Below are 18,470 nucleotides of genomic sequence, written 5' to 3' on the forward strand. Positions count from 1 at the left end.
CCAGATATGGGCTAAACACTAAACAATGTTTGGGTTGTAGGATAGATTCGGACTTCTCCGTTGTTGCTATAATTTGGACTTGAAAACGGCCTTCTTAGATCTTGATGAAAACATGAAAGTTGTAGGCCTATATCTTACTTAATTTTTTAAAAAATTTGAGATCATTTTGACATCTAGAACTCGAGATATGACCCAATTACCGAATAGTGTTCCAGTTTAGACTGCACCAACATCTCTTTTCTAAGTTTGGCATTCTCTTTGTCCTTTCAATTTCCATACTTGAACTCATCAATCAATCCTTTGATTTATGTGATAGGCCTGTATTTAAGATGAACATTTACTATATATTAAGGCATTTTATAGTATTAGACTTGTTATTATAAAACATGTTTTAGTTAAGGAGTTATTGATATTTTAAGTGCAAAATGATGATATAAAACCTTTATAAATATGCACTTTTAAGTACTAATCATTAAACATTAATTTTTTTTTTAATAAAACATATTTTTTAAAAAATTAGATTTTTACTACTCACATGAACAATGCAAGTGAAAATCACTGCATGTTGACAAATATGCAGAGTGAATTATTCACTGTGTACACTGTTCACTTTTGTTAAGTGAACAGTGCTGGCAAAGCTGGTATAACTTGCTTCTTCCCGACTTGTGTTTTTATGCAATTTTTGGTGGGTCCCATCAACTAAAAACACTACTTTTCACTTTAACCAAACAACATAAAATTATGGTTTCTTCAAAATGCAACCATTGCCGCGTTAACAAACACAGCCTAAGAGTATAAAAAATATTTTAAACTCTTTAGATCCAGAAGCCATGATAGATCCAAGCGAATCATGTCAGACTTAAGAGCCTTGAGCCTGGTTAAAATATCATACCAAAAAGCCTTAGGTCCCTAACCTAAAAGTATTAAGGCTAGCGACCATGCCAGACACAAGAACCTTAATTCTGCGGCCAGGCTAGACCAAAAAGCCTTAGGTCTAGACTCAAGTTTCTTGGGTCTGAAGCTCTTACCAAACCCTAATTCCTAGGGTGTGATCGTGCCACACTTAGGTGTGACCTTATTACTATTTTTTTCAATAGTAATAATATTTTTTTAAAAATTTATTAATAATTATATTAATAATAATGAAAATAATAATATTAAACATACTTGATCAGTTTTGAGTTTTATCATTTAAATCAAATTTATAATTTTTCTTTAATAATAATAATAATAATTTATAAAATTTAATAACATCAACAATAATAAAATTCATGTTTTTTTTAATATGACATTTTCTTCCAGACCCATTTGACGTACGTCTTTGTTAACCTTAGCTTCTAGGATTCAGCCATCCATGCCACACACAAGTTCCTCGGATCTGGCTGAGCCAGACTCAAGCTCCTTAATCTCCCAGTATACTGTATAATTTGGACATGGACATGTTACATGTGCATGGACGGGACCGACCCGGCCCCACCCATAAAAAAACACAAATAAATATCACAACTTTCCCACCCCCTATTTCCTTGTAATCTCCGCACCATTCTCTCTTAAGTCATATACTCCCCTCCCATTTATACCATCACCCATCATTAGTCATGAAAACAATCTCCGAAGCCGGCGCCGCCGCAACTATCACCCCCCCGGTTCCCACCTCATATAAGCGTAAACAGATCAGCGTTAATGGCGTCGACATGGAGAATAAAAATAAGCAAACTAATGGCATTACCACCGATGGAGCTGCCAACGGTTTCTATGGTGTTGACCCGTTTTTCTTGAAATGGACTTTGCGTGATGTGGTCAATGTGGCTAAGCACCATTGGCTTCCCTGCTTTTTTGGATTCGGGTTGTTGTTTTTCATGCCCGTGGAGTACACGCTCCACATGGTCCCCTCATCGTCGCCACCGTTTGACTTGGGGTTTGTTGTCACGCGCCGCCTCCATGGGTTGCTGTCCTCGTGGCCGGAGCTCAATACTTCGCTTGCTGGTCTGAATACGGTATGTGTGCCATCGATTATGAACAACACATGCATAAATGAATGGGCCATGCTTGATCTTGAATTATTGTTAATTTTCTTTTTAAGATTTGATGTTTAATTGGTAAGCACATTCAAGGAATAACCCCCCCCCTCAAATCTGGTGTTCTTGACTGAGTTTTATTTCTCGTTTTAACAAGAAGGGTATCCTACCCTAGGCAAGCCGCCAACATCCAAGGTCAGTTTGCCTGTGGATATAATTGTATTTGTAATGATAAGTCATCAAGAAATGTTAGGCGAAAATATCTGGCAAGTAATTAATGCGAGGAAAATTAACAAAAACTAAAGCTAGTTTTAGTAGGTGAACTTAGAGCGTGTTTGGCAGTGTGGTAATGATTACGTTTTAAATAGTTTTTCGTGTCGAAATACATGTTAATGATATATTTTTATTTTTTAAAAATTATTTTTAACATCAGCACATCAAAACGATCTAAAAAGTACAAACCGTACTTAATTTAAAAAAAAAAATTTAATTTGATGAAACACCGTTTGGAACGCAATGCCAAACGGTGTTTTATGCGGCAAGTTTTATTGTTCACACTTCACGGATTGTAAAATTGTTTTCTTTTTAAAAATATTTCATTTTGTTTTTAATTTTTTTTGCATGATTGGGCTATTTTGAGCCTCAATTTGAATTCAATTGCTTGTTTTTTTTTTAATTGAGAAAAAAAAAACTGAAGTGAAAAATATGAATGATATCAGTAGTGATTTTAAGATTTTTTAAAAATGTTTATTTTTTCTCTTAAATTTTTTAGCAATTAAATAGTTGATCCATGTAATTTTTGAAAAAATAATTTTTGATATTAAATTTAATTTTTTTAAGGTTTTTTTTAATGAAAGAAGCAACAATTTTGACCACTAAAACAATTTATTTATATATTAAATAGTTTCATATAATAAAAAAGATTAAGACCAGGTGTTTTTTTTAATCTTAAAAAAGACTAAAAAAACATATTTAGGCTCAAAAATAATTTTTTTTGCTCTGGGGTGGGTTTTTATGTTTTTGAAGGCTTGATTTAACAAGGTTTTTAGAATATTTTATAAGTGTTTTTGAATAAAAATTTAATTCAAAATAGATTTTTAAATTAAAAGATCATGAACCGTTTATCCATCCACATCAATAGCTGGATTCTGGAAGTTTCAGACTCTGTAATTTTATTTTTTTTTAAATTGATGCGGATGAAATATCTTCTCCTAGTAGAACTAAAAGAATAAAACAAAAGCAATAAAATAGAGGCCTGCACATAAGCCTTTTTTTAATTGGCCAGGCATTTGTCCTGGTTTATCACCCCAGCAATGCTTGATCTTATTTATTATTATTTATTTAATTAATATATTTTTTAAAAATTAATCTTTTGATTTATGTTTTGGTATTTGTTTTTTTGTGATTTTTTTTAATTTTTTTAAATAATAATTATTTTTTAATTATATTGGGGTTGTTTATTTTTCAGGAGGTTAATATGATTTATTTTTTTATATATTTTTATATAGATTAAATATTTATTTTTTTTATAATAGTTTTAATATGTGCAGCCTTGAATGATATATTTTTTTTAAATTTTATTCAATAAGTTTTATATGTGTCAATTTCTATTACAAATTGACTTTAATAAATATATTCATTGAACACAACCAAGTAAGAGCGTGTTTGGCAGTGTGGTAGCGGTTGCTTTTCAAATAGCTTTTTGTGCCGAAATACATGTCAATGATGTTTTTCATTTTTTAAAAATTATTTTTGACATCAGCACATCAAAACGATCCAAAAGGTACAAACCGCACTCAATTTTAGCAAAAAAAAAAATTGAAATTGATGAAAACGCCGGTTGAAACGCAGAGCCAAATGGCTTCTAAATGAACTGTATTGCGATATTAAATATCTTGATTTATATTCGTCTCATAATTTTTTTCAATCATGTTTTTATTTATCGTTAATGATTTTTTTTTTACACAATGGTTTATAATTTATTTAATTAAATCGGTGCATAAGTTTTTCGATTTACTTTTTATGATTATTTATGTAAAAAAATATGTTTTAAAATTCTACTTGTTCAATTTTTTTATATCATGTTTTGGTGTATTCAATTTGATTTTTATTCATATGATTTTTAATTTTTAATTTTCAATTTCACACTTCAATTCAGGTTGATAATGTATTATTTTTTTTTCATTTTTATTCTTTTCTTTATTTTTATCTTAAATTTTTATTTTTTTTATTACTACTTTTTTTATGTCTTTTTAAGATAATTTATAAATTATGCTTTAATTAATACTTCTTCTTTGTTATTTTTTTGGTTTTTTAGTCTTTTTTATATAATAATTAATTTTAAATTATATTGGGTGTGTTTAGTTTTTTAAGAGTTTAATATGATTTATTTGTAGATTTTTTATAGATTAAATATTTATTTTTATTATATTTATAATATGTGTTGCTTTGTATGATATTTTTTTTTATTTAATAAATTTTATATATGTGTCAATTTTTATCATAAATTAATTTTAATAAATAAATTCATTTCACACAACTAGATAGATTATAGATTATTTGTTTTATTCCTTTTGAATAAAAGTTTTTTTATTATTATTATTATCGTAATCATATATATATATATATATATATATATATATATATATATTATGCTATTGTTGTCTTGCTCATTTTCAATATAATTCAAATAAAGTAATTTTAGTTATTAAATTAAAAATATATATTTACAACACCCAAATATTTTAATTTCGATAGACAGCTTGGCTTTCGCACAATCATCTGCCAGAGTTTTAAGCAGTCATATAATAGATAATATATAATATAACATGATGTGTGAAGAGAGGAACAAACCTAATAGCCAATTAGGGTAATAATGTTTTTAAACCATTCACAATGTTAAGCTAAATACATTTTCAGGTATTTGTGGGTATGCAAACAGCATATATCCTATGGACGTGGCTAGTAGAAGGCAGACCAAGAGCAACAATCTCTGCGTTGTTTATGTTCACTTGCCGTGGGATTCTTGGTTTCTCCACTCAGCTTCCATTGCCGGAGGTTCGTATTGATCATCGACACAACCTCTCCCTCTCTCCCTCCCCCTCCCCCTCCCCCTCTAGCTAGTGTTTGGAATATTGACAAGAGAGACTTTGACACCCATGTTGTCGGCCGTCCACGCATTCTGTCTCTACTAGCAGTGGGCGTCTTCCCTTATCTGTCACAATTGTTTTCTTCTGTGGAGAATCGCTGATGTGCCATGTTTTTGGATTCATTTGTTGACAGGAGTTTCTGGGGTCAGGAGCGGACTTTCCAGTAGGAAACGTGTCGTTTTTCCTGTTTTTCTCAGGCCATGTTGCAGGGTCATTGATTGCATCACTGGACATGAGAAGGATGCAGAGATGGGAATTGGCTCGGGCATTTGATTTGCTCAATGTTCTTCAAGTTATTAGGCTGCTTGGAACTAGAGGTCACTACACCATAGATATAGCTGTTGGTGTAGGTGCTGGTGTTCTCTTCGATTCGCTAGCTGGAAAATATGTCGAGTGCAAACAGAGAAAACCAATTGCTAATACTGTCACTGCGAAGGACGGGAGGAGGCTTTTTTAGTTAGAGGATGGCAAAAAGTACTGGAAAAAGAGAAGGGAGGAAATATGAGTGACTGGTACTCGTAGGTAGCCTACAGAAAGATACATGAACTTTTCCTTGGAGTAATTTCTAACAACTCAATTCTATGGTATGCTGGATAAATTAAGCAATTAGCAACTCAAACATAATTAAATGCTGAGTTAGCATAGGATATATATATATATATATTTGAAATAGCACAATTTAATGATATTGCGGTTTAAAAACATGATATTTTAATAATATTGTAATATCGTGATTCACAACCGCAACATTCTTGAGAAAATCATTTTAAAAAACAACTGGATATTTGATAAAATAGTTGGACAATAACCAAAACGGTCATTACCCAAAACAGTCTCACCATTTAGGCTATTGTAAGGATTTGAGTTATTTTCATGTTTTAAGCCTGGAAAAGTTTATAAAATCATAGTTTTTGCTATTTACTTTATGATTTTAGAGAGATAGAATATTTACAATTTTATCTAAATATGGATAGAGTTTCATCTATATAGAAAATATATTTAAAATTTTGTCCTGCTTAAAAAAAAACCTGTAAAAAACCTTAATAAATTGTAATCAATAAATTTTAACTAAACTCGACATATTCTCATATACCATAATCATAAGTAGCCATAGGAATGCTAAAAAAAACATATATACATTCAAAATGAATATAAAATAATTTAATAATACAATATTCAAGTAATTCCATAAACATAATTAATTTATTTATCTACGTCTATATCATTTACTGGATAATCTAGGCTTATCAGTAGTACGATTGGATCCAACTTCCACTTTTGCCTGAGTGGCCTTGTCCTTTTTCATGACATTATCAAGAGTTTAGTCTCTCTCCAAAAGTTTCAAGTCCAGTATGACAAACATTTAACAATTAGGACTTCCCGTCCATTAATAGGCAATTCAAGCAAAACTATCATGTCTTATAGTGTTGGTGTCATCTCTCTATACCTAAGATGGAATGTGTATGTCTCACATTCTCATCGCTCAATCCAAGCATGAATTAAGTTGTGGTCAAGCTTGATGTGGTCATGTCAACTGAAATGCAAAAAAACTAGCCCGGACAACATATGGTTGGACTCGTTCATGTAGTCGCATTTTCCTATATGTACGACAGTAAATCGTTGTCTCATCTTGCATAACAATTTAAATTATTGAAAATATAAAATTTTATTATAATTAAATTAAACATAAATTGAAAATATATTAAAATTAAATATAATTGCAATACTAGTGAATACGTCCTCTAATCGATATCGATCCTGCAATCGCAGGATATAAGTGTTAACGAGTCTGGTAGGCATATAATGTGATTTATGCTCAGCATGCTCATTCTCATGCTTTATATGAATATAATAGGCATGCTCTTCATGCTTATAATAATGCTCACCTTGAATCATTATCCAAATGTTATTGCCTAACATAAATAAACAATCTACCACCTTGAGTGTGTGACATCCTGTGTAATAGTGCTTGTGATTGATGTGAAATTATATAAATTTAATATACCTAAAAAATATCGTAATATATCATAACATGACCTAATAATTTGTTTATACATACATTGTCGATCATGACATGTTTTTCTATTATGACATGTGTCATTGCATATGCCACACCTATAATGTGCATGACCTTTTGCATTAATTTCATTGTGCAAATGAGTAGATATTCGTCGACCATGTCCTAATTTCCATCTAAACGAATATGCTTCAACTTCAGGTTCAATGTAATCATTCCATTCTAACTCGTCTAATAATGGATGAAATGGCATTCCATATATTGACCTATAACTTTGAACCGTGTAATAATCATCAACAAATTATGTAAAGTCCAAGTGATTATTGGCATAAAATGCAAGAATATGTGAACATGGATGATGATTGAATGTTTGCCATTTAACACATGTTTATGTTCTATCATTCAATTTGACTACTCGTCTAACTTGTTTCACAACACCCGATTTAATATGGGTGTTGACTTGGAAAACCTGTTCCTCAGAGCCAAACAATATTGGCATAAAAATGCAAAGAATATGTGAAACATGGATGATTGAATGTTTGTCATTTAACACATGTTTATGTTTTATCATTCAATTTGACTACTCGTCTAACTTGTTTCACAACACCCGATTTAAATATAGGTGTTGACTTGGAAAACCTATTCCTCAGAGTCAAACAATATTGCAGTATGATCTCTTGATCACTATCCATGCTAATTCTCAATTCAAGTTGAATTGTTGGAGACCAAAGTACTCCACTTTGAATGACATCACTAGTTTCATGTCTCTATTTAACCTAATAATCATTACATCTGTAAAATGTTAATTGTACTAGAGTAGAAATAGGCATTGCAAAAGCATTTTTTTTAGAACATGATTAAATAATTCTGAAGATTAGTTGTCATATTATCATACTGGTGACCACTATCATAACATAAAACTCATTTTTTCTTGCTCTTTTTCAAGCCATTCTTTATTTGTTGGGTTTCATGTTACACATTCTTTTATACCACAAATTAAATTTACATTTGAAATGTTCATAATACATCCCCATTAAAATCTTTATTGATAGCTAAGTCTTTAATTTTTATAGTTGAAGTTGCTAACACAAATGTCTGACACAATATCGATGGTATCCTAAAGGTTGATGCTAAATTTTTTGCTACTCCATTTTTTATACCCAAACGTCTATCTGATATTATATATATATATATATATATAATATATATATATACACACACTGATTCTACCACTAATAACGTATCTTTGTAAGCAAAACAAATACCATCTTCAATTGTCATTAATTTCTTCATTAACAATTGCAAAAGCTAATGGGAATATCTCATTATTTGCATAAAAAACAACTACAATCAATAACTTTTCATTATATTGCTCATATAAATGTGTCTCGTCAACACTAATAAGTGGCTTATAGTATTTGAAACCTTCAATATAAGGTCCAAATGACAAAAAAAAAAAAAAAAAAAAAAAAAAAAACTCTCTAAAAAACCATTGTACTATCATCAATGTAAAGGGAAAAAAAGGGATAATAATCGATGATGGAGAATTAGTTATATTATATGTGAGCTAATTAGTTAAATAATTAGATAGAAAAGAAGAATAAAACTAAATAAGTGGAAGGTAGATTAAGGCCAAATAAATAAAAATAAAATAGAAATATGAAGTAGACCAAATTGAAATTTTACTAATGTGAAAAAAATTCTTATAAAAATAGAAGAATGAAATTATGTGAGGGCACAAATGAAAAATGAAAGAAAGAAGTGAGACCAATTGATTTAAAATAATGAATGGATGATTGATTAAGGGTAAACTTATAAAGATTGATAAAGTTTGGGGACTTAAATGAGAAATTACCACGAGAGAGTAGTATAAATACCCCTTTTTTCTCTCCTATATTGACAACAAAAAAGAGAGCAGAGCAGAAAGGGATGAAGAGTTCTTGACCTTCAACCTCATTTTTCTCCATGCAAACACCTAAGAAAGATATAAATAAGGTGATTAGAAAGAAGAATGAACAATTGTAGAGAAGAAATTGAGTGAACTTAAAGACTTACACTATTAGGAAGTTAAAACCACAAGAATATTAGAGAAAAGAAGAAGAAGAGAAGTGTAAGGAACTCAAAGTCTTGAATATTATGTTAGTTCATCCATCTTAAAAAGATAAGCCAATTATTAGTAATCCAAGATTAAGTTACTGATTGTTACATACATGTTAGGAATGTTTAAGTGTAATATAAGAGCTAGGGTTTTTCTAGTTGTTATGGAAAATGTATGTTTATGAATATGAGATGTTTGTGAAAATGTTTAAATGATGGGTAGAGTATTAAACATGAAGAATTGAAAAAGAAATCCCTTTCCTTTTTTTAGTCCAAGTTTCGGCCAAGAGAGGGATAAAAGGATGAGAGTGGATTTCTTGTATTGCGATAAAAATTAAATGGAGTAAAATGAAGAAAACTTAAATATGAATGTGAAAAGTGAAGGAGTTGAAAATAAAATACACATTCCATATTTCTCCCCGCTTGATAAATTGGTAACCATGGTTGAATTGTTGGCAATATTATTAGTGATGCATTTGAAACTATGTGAAAGTGATTTGATGATAAGAGTTAGGAAAAAACCATTTATGTTGAGTAATTAAGAATTGAGTAAGGAATGTTAAATGTGTTAGTTTCTTAATAATAAATCATTGTAAAAAAAATCAATTTAAAAAATAAAACTCAAGGCATGATGGTGAAATTGTATATGTTAAAGATGAGTTATATGTGCAAAAATTTGAATGAATTGATGGAAAATACTAGTAGTAAAGGAGAAATGCTCTAACTAATGAAACAAATGTCCTTGTTTAATTTGCGTACTTGAGAAGGAACATGAATGATAATAAATTTGTAACGACCCCAAATTTTAATATCCTATTTCTAAATGCATTGAGAAATTTGGTGTGAATTTCTACAAAGTCTCATTTGTATATAACCATATCAAGTTATCGATTACATTATCATAATACCATTCGGTCATCAGTACATTTCAATATGTCATCTAATCAATATACTTGATATAAGTTCTACTATTAGCAAGCATGTCACTTATTCAATTTATACTTAACAATAAATTATGTAAATATAATTTAAATAAATTGAAGGATTTCTAATTAGCATAACAATATATGAGATTCACAACTTACTACATTTACATAGATTAAGATTCAATACATTACAATTTACACAAAGGGCATGTCTTATATTCATGCTACTAATATTATATTTTGTTACGTTACATACCCTTAATAAAAGTACTACCCTAAAAGATTACTAAGCAACTTGAGTGTACAAAGGTCCTGTTACAACATCAAATTCATAAACATGTGTTAAAATATAAGGGAGTATTAATGAAATCCTAGTAATATACATATAGTTAACTTATATCAGATGTCTCATATACTTTTACAATTTCTTTATCGTTTCAATATGACCTCATTAATCTTAACCTTTAATAATCTCTTCAGGTATTCATGACTATCCCAATTTGGATATTATTAGTGTCAATTAACTCATTACTCAATTCTGATCGTCCTATTTGCGAAAACCATGACCTTTTCATTGTTTCCCTTTAAAAACTCCTGGCCATCCCAATTTAAATGTCATTAGTTGAAGCTTATTTTGTCAAATGTTCCTAGCCATCTTGACTTAGATGCCATTAACCAAAGCTAATCTAATCAAATGTTCCTGGCCATCCTGACTTGGATGCCATTAGTCACAACTAATCTTATCAAATATTCTCAGTCATCCCCATTTGGATGCCATTAGCTGGAGTTAATCTTATCAAATGTTCATGGCCATCCTGACTTGGATGTCATTAGCCGTATCTAATCTTATCAAATAATTAAACTTGATTTGTCTAACTAAGTCATGCACTTGCAATTGTTTAAGAAATTCAGGCAATAACATGGTAGAGTAGAATGTAGTTTAAAAAGGTAGGGAAAAAATTCCTTTTATTTTTACTTAGAAAAGCTTTGAATATTCTTCCTTCTTTTTTTTTTTTTCATTTTGTGATTACATGGTATTTAATTACCAATTAATTATTTTCATATCAAAAAATAGGGGTGAGCATTTTCGGTTCAGTTCGGTTTTCATCTAAAAAAATAACCAAACTAATTTATTTTTTTAAAATCAAAACTGAAACAAAAATCGGTTCAAACCGATCAGTTTCGATTTGGTTTTGTTTGGTTTATTGAAGGGAAAAAACCGGATTAATGTTTTTGGCTTTTTTGTGACTTTTGATGGGGTCATTAGGCTTGTAATTGATATAAAAAAATCTATATTCATTATTTAACTTTCCTTTTACTAGAATTCATCGCAAATGACAGGAGAAATATCTTTTAATTTGCACCTAGTGGTTTTCTCAAACCAATCAACTCTAATCAAAATCCATAATAAAATTATACAACAAATAACATGGAAAATGATTAAGACCTTGAAAACAATGAGCTTAGAACAAGAAAACAATGCCTTTGATAAAACTAAAAAAATACAATTTGTAGGAGTCCCTTGAAATTGAAATAAAAAGCATCAGCTGTCTCTATCTCAACACCCACAAAAACAAAACAAAAGGAAAAATGTTGCTATTTTAATATTATTACTTGTATTTTCTCATAAACCAAGTGAGAAGAAACTGTAGAGAAAAAAACCAACTATTGAGGCGTGCAAGCATGGACATTAAAACTGCATCTGGTTCTCTTGAATAGTTCACCTGAAAAGTTTAACAAAAATATGTTAATATAAATCGATAAAAAACTAAAAAGAAGAAAAAAAAGAGAGAAGAAAAACCAATTTAGAAAAAAGAATAGGTAGCATCAAATTTCTCATCCAACTTAGAGAGACAAAGAATTTGAAGGAGCGACTGCTAGTTTTTGATTTAGAGACAAAAAGATTGAGAGATGAAGATTTGATCGAGAGATTGAACAATAGGTAGGGGGCGGCGACTGGGTTTGCTAGGGTTGGAAAGAAAAAACTAAAAAGTACATATGTAGATAAGAGAGATGAAGATTTGATCGAGAGATTGAACAAGAAGGAAGGGGCGGCGACCAAGTTTGTCAGGGTTGGAAGAAGAAACTAAAAAGTAGATTTGTAGATGGGAGAGATGAAGATTTGATCGAGAGATTGAATAAGATGGAGGGGGCGGCGACTGGGTTTGCTAGGGTTAGAAGAAGAAACTACAAAGTAGATATGTAGATGAAAGAGAATAAAGATGAAGATTTAATCGAGAGATTAAATCATCAAACAAAAGAGAGTGAGGAGGGGGGTAGGTTTGTTAGGTTAGAAAAAGAGACTAAAAAGTTGAACTGTATATCGTTGAATTGTAGATGGGTTTGGAAGCTATTTATAATACCTGTATTTTTTTATTTTTTATTTGAACTGGTTCGATTCGGTTTATTCGGTTCCAACCTTTTAAAATCAAAACCGATCTGAATTGTTTTTTTATTTTTTCTAATCAATTTTTTTTCACGGTTTGATTTTTTCGATTATTGTTTTCTGGTTATCTCGATTTAATTAGTTTATTCGGTTTTTTTGCTTACCCCTAGTAAAAAGTAGGTCTAATTTAAAAAAAAGAATAGAAAACATTACTATTAATTAAGTTATAATTATAATGAGTTAGCTAATTACTAGTCAAGTTTTACACACTTATACCATATACTTTGTTTTCTTGAACTTATAATATAACTAGAAGATTGATTCAAGTTCTCAATGAATCAAAGTTAAGTTGAACTACATAAAAAATTGACTTAAAAGGTTATGGATTTTTTTAAAAAATTTCAAATTGTTAGTAATAAGATTTGAATACTAATATTTTTTTCATTAACTAAAAAAATTTGTTAAGTCATCGTCGGATGGAGATAAACAAAAATAAATTATGGTATTATGATGTAAATATTTTTTAATTTTTTTTTTATTTAAAAGTATATTAAAAAATATATACTTTTAATACTAACACATTAAAATTATTAAAAAATATATTAATTTAATATTTTTTCAAATAAAACTCGTTTAAAAAACACAAAACAAGCATGCTACCAGGATGTCTAAAAGAGAACCAAATCCCCTCCGAAATATATCTGTTGTCCAGAAAAACTGGAAACGACGTCGCTCCATTGCAAGTTCCAAGATGCCAAAAATTTCCACTCAAGTCTCAGAAAGTCCAAAATTTACTTGACACCCACCCATCACACCACACCACCTTTCCCAAAGAGAACCAAATCCCTCTCACCACTGAAAAGGAAGCAAAGTCGTCGACGATATTTCGCGGCAGCGGCGGCCGAAAGCAGAGGCCAAAGCAGCTCTCCCAGCTTCGTACGTAACATTGGAACTTGGATTTCTCAGAGTCTGTTCTGGTCAGTTACCCTCAACTTCTGTTCCATCTAAAAGTTTCGAAGTTAGGGTTTCAGTGTTAAGAAATGGAATCTGAGTTTTGCAAATTTCAATTATTGTTTTCTTTTGTGTGATTGAGAACTTGCATCATTTTCAGGGATGTGAAAAGAGGAATTTTTTGCAATCGAGGGTTCGATTTTTGAGTTAAAAAGAGAAAGATGGAGTCTTGCAATTGCATTGAACCGCAATGGCCAGCTGAAGAGCTGTTGATGAAGTATCAATATATATCAGATTTCTTTATTGCACTGGCCTATTTCTCTATTCCTTTAGAGCTCATCTACTTTGTTAAGAAATCTGCCGTGTTTCCGTATAGATGGGTGCTTGTCCAGTTTGGTGCTTTTATAGTTCTTTGTGGTGCAACTCATCTTATTAACCTTTGGACTTTTAAATATGCATTCACGAACTGTGGCTGTTGTGATGACTACTTCGAAAGTTTTGACTGCGGTTGTGTCTTGTGTCACTGCGCTTATGCTTGTGCATATTATTCCAGATCTTTTGAGTGTTAAGACTAGAGAGTTGTTTCTGAAGAATAAAGCTGCGGAACTAGATAGAGAGATGGGTTTGATACGTACACAAGAGGAAACGGGTAGGCATGTGAGGATGTTGACTCATGAAATCAGAAGCACTCTTGACAGACATACTATATTGAAGACTACTCTTGTTGAGCTGGGTAGGACATTGGTGTTGGAAGAATGTGCATTGTGGATGCCAACTCGTACTGGGTTGGAGCTTCAACTTTCATACACTCTTCGTCAGCAGAACCCTGTTGGATATACTGTACCTATCCAACTTCCGGTGATCAATCAAGTATTCAGTAGTAACCGTGCTATGAAAATTTCACCAAATTCACCGGTGGCTAGAATACGGCCTTTTGCTGGAAAATACATGCCTGGAGAGGTGGTTGCTGTTCGTGTCCCACTCCTTCATCTCTCTAATTTCCAAATTAATGACTGGCCTGAACTTTCTACCAGGCGCTATGCTTTGATGGTTTTAATGCTTCCGTCAGATAGTGCAAGGCAGTGGCATGTTCATGAGTTGGAGCTTGTTGAAGTAGTTGCTGATCAGGTTTTAAATTACTTTATTTGTCTAATTTTTCATGGTTACATAATGACTTTTCCATTTTTCTAGGAAATTGCTAAATGAGACCTCCACATCGACATATCCACTTGCATCCACATCACTTTTTTATTTTTATTATAGCTGTAGAGGTTTGCATAGATTGAGTTTCCATTTGATGGGTGCCCTCCAAGAAGGATTTTATCGAATATCATTTTAAACTAAGAAAAAATATGCTACATCAGATCAACTTCGCTAATAAGTTTTCCATTAAATGCTGCAAAAGCTTTCACAGTTTGTCATTGAGTGTTTAATTTAAAGAAAGTTGATGAAAAAGATGTGCAATGCATGTGCTTGTAATTTTAAGTATGCTCCATACCATTTAAAGAATGACAGCCTCAATCTGTTTCTGACCTACAAAATTTTGGGGTCAAACCAGGTAGCTGTTGCTCTGTCACATGCTGCTATTCTAGAAGAGTCAATGAGGGCAAGGGACCTTCTTATGGAACAGAATGTTGCGCTTGATCATGCCAGGAGAGAAGCAGAAACAGCAATTCGTGCCCGCAATGATTTCTTGGCTGTTATGAACCATGAGATGAGAACTCCTATGCATGCAATTATCGCACTTTCCTCCTTGCTGCAGGAAACTGAGCTGACACCTGAGCAGCGTCTAATGGTTGAGACAATTCTTAAAAGTAGTAACCTTTTGGCCACTCTTATAAATGATGTATTGGATCTTTCAAGGCTTGAAGATGGCAGCCTTCAACTTGACTTGGGAACTTTTAATCTTCATGCCTTGTTCAGGGAGGTAAGATTTCTTTCTTCTTGCCATGTTGTTTATATTGCACTGTAAATATAGTTATGCAGAATTTGTAAAGTTTTTGTTGGATGTGGGTTGGTGGATGTGATGCTTGTTTCTCCATTGCAGGTTCTTAATTTAATCAAGCCAATCGCATCTGTTAAAAAGTTGCATGTAACCTTAAATTTGGCTCCGGATTTACCAGAATGTGCCATTGGTGATGAAAAACGACTAATGCAAACTATTTTAAATGTTGTTGGTAATGCTCTGAAGTTCTCCAAAGAGGGAAGCATCTCAATCACTGCATTTGTTGCAAAATCAGAATCTTTAAGAGACAGTCGAGCTCCTGACTTTTTTCCAGCGCCAAGTGATGATCACTTTTATTTGTGTGTACAGGTTAATTTCTCTGATGCTCAATTAATGATCTTTTTCCTAGTGATGATGCGTTTTCTGTTCCAGGGGTTGGTGATGAATATCATTTAACTTCTGGTACAGGTAAAAGATGCTGGACAAGGAGTTAATCCTCAGGAAATTCCCAAGTTGTTTACAAAATTTGCACAAACTCAAACTTTGGCAACCAGAAATTCCAGTGGCAGTGGACTTGGCCTTGCAATTTGTAAGAGGTAATTCAATTTGTTGATTTTATAATGCAATTTTGTATTAGCTCACCGGCACACAGTGATTTTTAAATTCTACTATTTGTTTGGACTCTGGTTTGATTTTCTCAGTTCTACTGACATTGAAATTGATTATTATATCTACATCTTGCATGTTTGTGATCAGATTCGTAAATCTTATGGAGGGACATATTTGGATTGAAAGTGAAGGTTTCGGCAAAGGATGTACAGTTATCTTCATTGTAAAGCTTTGCATTCCTGAGTGCTCAAATGAATCTAAGAGTCTATTCCTACCTAAAGCAAATCATGGGCAGGCAGGTTTTCCAGGACTCAAAGTTCTTGTCTTGGATCATAATGGGTCAGTCAAATTTCATTCTCATCATTCTTTATATATCAGTTTCAAGTTTGTGCCACATTTTTATTATAAGGTTGCATTTGGTACGGGGTTGAAAATTTGCAAGGAAACTGTCAAGGGAGTAAGATTTAAAGATGTACGAGACTGTTTGGGAACGTGGTTGAAACCGCGTTCCCAGAAATTTCAATTATTTTTTTTTAATGTTTTCAAATCGTTTTGATGTACTGATTTCAAAAAATGATTTTTTAAAAAATAAAAAAAATATTATTTTAATGCATTTCTAAGTGAAAAACACTTTGAATGCCACTGCTACCACAATCCCAAACATGCTCTAGTGTTAAAGGTGTAAAAATATTCAGGGATGTAGTGTTAAAAGATGTTTGTTAGGAGTTGAAAAAAATAGGGGTAAAAAGGGGTCTCCGTATAAACCAAACCAAATTTTAAGCTAAATGAAATTATATAAAAAAAATTAAATATTACTAGTGGATTAAAATGGGATTAAATGAAAAGATGATGACAACGTAGTCAGGTGGGGCCAGTAGCGGTGTCTAAAATGAGACATCTATATTTTGACTGGAGCCTTTGGAGGATTAATTGTGATAGCCCCCAACTTGTACATGGAGCAAGTACATGAAAAGGAGCCTTTTATGCTCTAATGTTTTGGGGCTTGTGTGCTCTTGTTTAACAAGTCTTCATAGCTGCTTTGGCCTGTAATCACTTGGCTGAAATGCTAACTTCTCCCATATCTTGTAAATCATAGAAAGTTTATAAATTTCTTTGGTGGATGTAAAGTGGCTAATTTTCCTTGGCGCATCAACATAGACATAGGTCAAAATGAAACAGTGAAATCCAATAGTCAATTTGAATTTAAACAAAAATCAACATGAATTTTTACATCTTCATATCTATTTTTTTGGACATGGCATTGAGAGTTTAGCAGCACAGACCATGCTTGAAGTATGTAAAGATTGTCAAACTTGTTTGTGGTTTACAGGGGTAGCAGGATGGTGACCGAAGGACTCCTTGTTCATCTAGGGTGCGACGTGACAACTGTAAGTTCAATTGATGAGTGCCTACATGTGGTATCTCAAGAACACAAGGTGTTGTTTATGGATGTGTGCATGCCTGATGGTTTTGAAGCTGCTGCCCGATTACACGAAAAATTTACAAAACAGCATGAAGGGCCGCTAATAGTGGCACTTACTGGAAACGCAGACAAAGTGATTAAGGAGAACTGCATGAGGGTCGGTATGGACGGTGTTATACTGAAACCTGTATCTGTTGACAAGATGAGGAGTGTTCTATCGGACCTCCTCGAACATCGGGTCCTGTTTGAAGCCATGTAAGGGTAGTGATAGGAAAAGCGCTAATTGGAGGGAAGCAAAAACTGTAAGTCATCTTCTGCGCTTTTTTGCCTGTAAATACCATACAGTATTGGATCAGTACAGTGAAGTGGAGCACTGGAAAGAACAATACGTCCTTGCTAAAAGCTAGTTCATGTATTGTTTTGTGCAGCTACATGTAAAACCCCAGGCAGCAAAAACAGTCCCGGGGAAATCTGAGTGTCTTTGAAAATTATTATATTTTTTTGGGGTAATGGAGTAATTTGTAAAACAAATGGCTGCTATCATATCATAAAATGAACTTCATTTTGAATGCAGAAATATCATTTGATATGTTTGTTCCTTTTTTGGTAAATTGTGTAAATGTTTAAGGCAAAAATATAGGAAAATAACAAACCTTTAAATTATTTTATGTAAAATTTTGGTCAGTTAAAAAATGTAGACGGGGCTTGGCTGTGCTCTATTTGCCTGGAAGAACAGTCCAACACAGGATATAAATTAAATGAAAATAATTTCTCCGAAAAAAGAAAGAGAGAGGAAAAGGAAAAATAAAAATGAGTACGAAAAGAATGGATGCAAATCAATATTACCTTCTCATTTTCTTCAATAACTGTTTTGCCAGGGAGGAAAGGCAAGCTTTCTTGTTTGTAATTTTCATGAGAAAGAAACAAGTATAACTGGAGAAGCTTCATG

At 32.0% G+C, this 18,470-nt stretch overlaps 2 protein-coding genes across 2 annotated transcripts; both read left to right on the forward strand.

Moving 5' to 3' along the window:
- Positions 1–1,517: 1,517 nt before the first annotated feature.
- Positions 1,518–5,914, forward strand: LOC118037873 (phosphatidylcholine:diacylglycerol cholinephosphotransferase 1). Its single transcript, XM_035044021.2, has 3 exons — positions 1,518–1,997; positions 4,938–5,075; positions 5,301–5,914. Exons 1-3 carry the CDS (start codon positions 1,599–1,601, stop codon positions 5,622–5,624), a joined length of 861 nt encoding a protein of 286 aa, XP_034899912.1. The 5' UTR covers positions 1,518–1,598; the 3' UTR covers positions 5,625–5,914.
- Positions 5,915–13,723: 7,809 nt separating this feature from the next.
- LOC118037845 (ethylene receptor-like) lies at positions 13,724–18,110 on the forward strand. The gene is given in 7 exon segments (XM_073408241.1): positions 13,724–13,993; positions 13,995–14,672; positions 15,103–15,471; positions 15,592–15,858; positions 15,958–16,085; positions 16,246–16,437; positions 17,429–18,110. Coding segments are annotated over 7 exon segments (2,214 nt in total). The 5' UTR covers positions 13,724–13,765; the 3' UTR covers positions 17,781–18,110.
- The last annotated feature ends 360 nt before the right edge of the window (positions 18,111–18,470 follow it).

This window comes from Populus alba, chromosome 3, assembly GCF_005239225.2.
Source record: "Populus alba chromosome 3, ASM523922v2, whole genome shotgun sequence".
NCBI lineage: Eukaryota > Viridiplantae > Streptophyta > Magnoliopsida > Malpighiales > Salicaceae > Populus > Populus alba.

Bases quoted from the DNA above. Each gene is read 5' to 3' on its own strand.
- LOC118037873 (XM_035044021.2), top strand. From the start codon at position 1,599: ATGAAAACAATCTCCGAAGCCGGCGCCGCCGCAACTATCACCCCCCCG. The intron at 1,998-4,937 runs GTATGTGTGCCA...ATACATTTTCAG, and splicing joins CGCTTGCTGGTCTGAATACG to GTATTTGTGGGTATGCAAAC. The intron at 5,076-5,300 runs GTTCGTATTGAT...ATTTGTTGACAG, and splicing joins CTCAGCTTCCATTGCCGGAG to GAGTTTCTGGGGTCAGGAGC.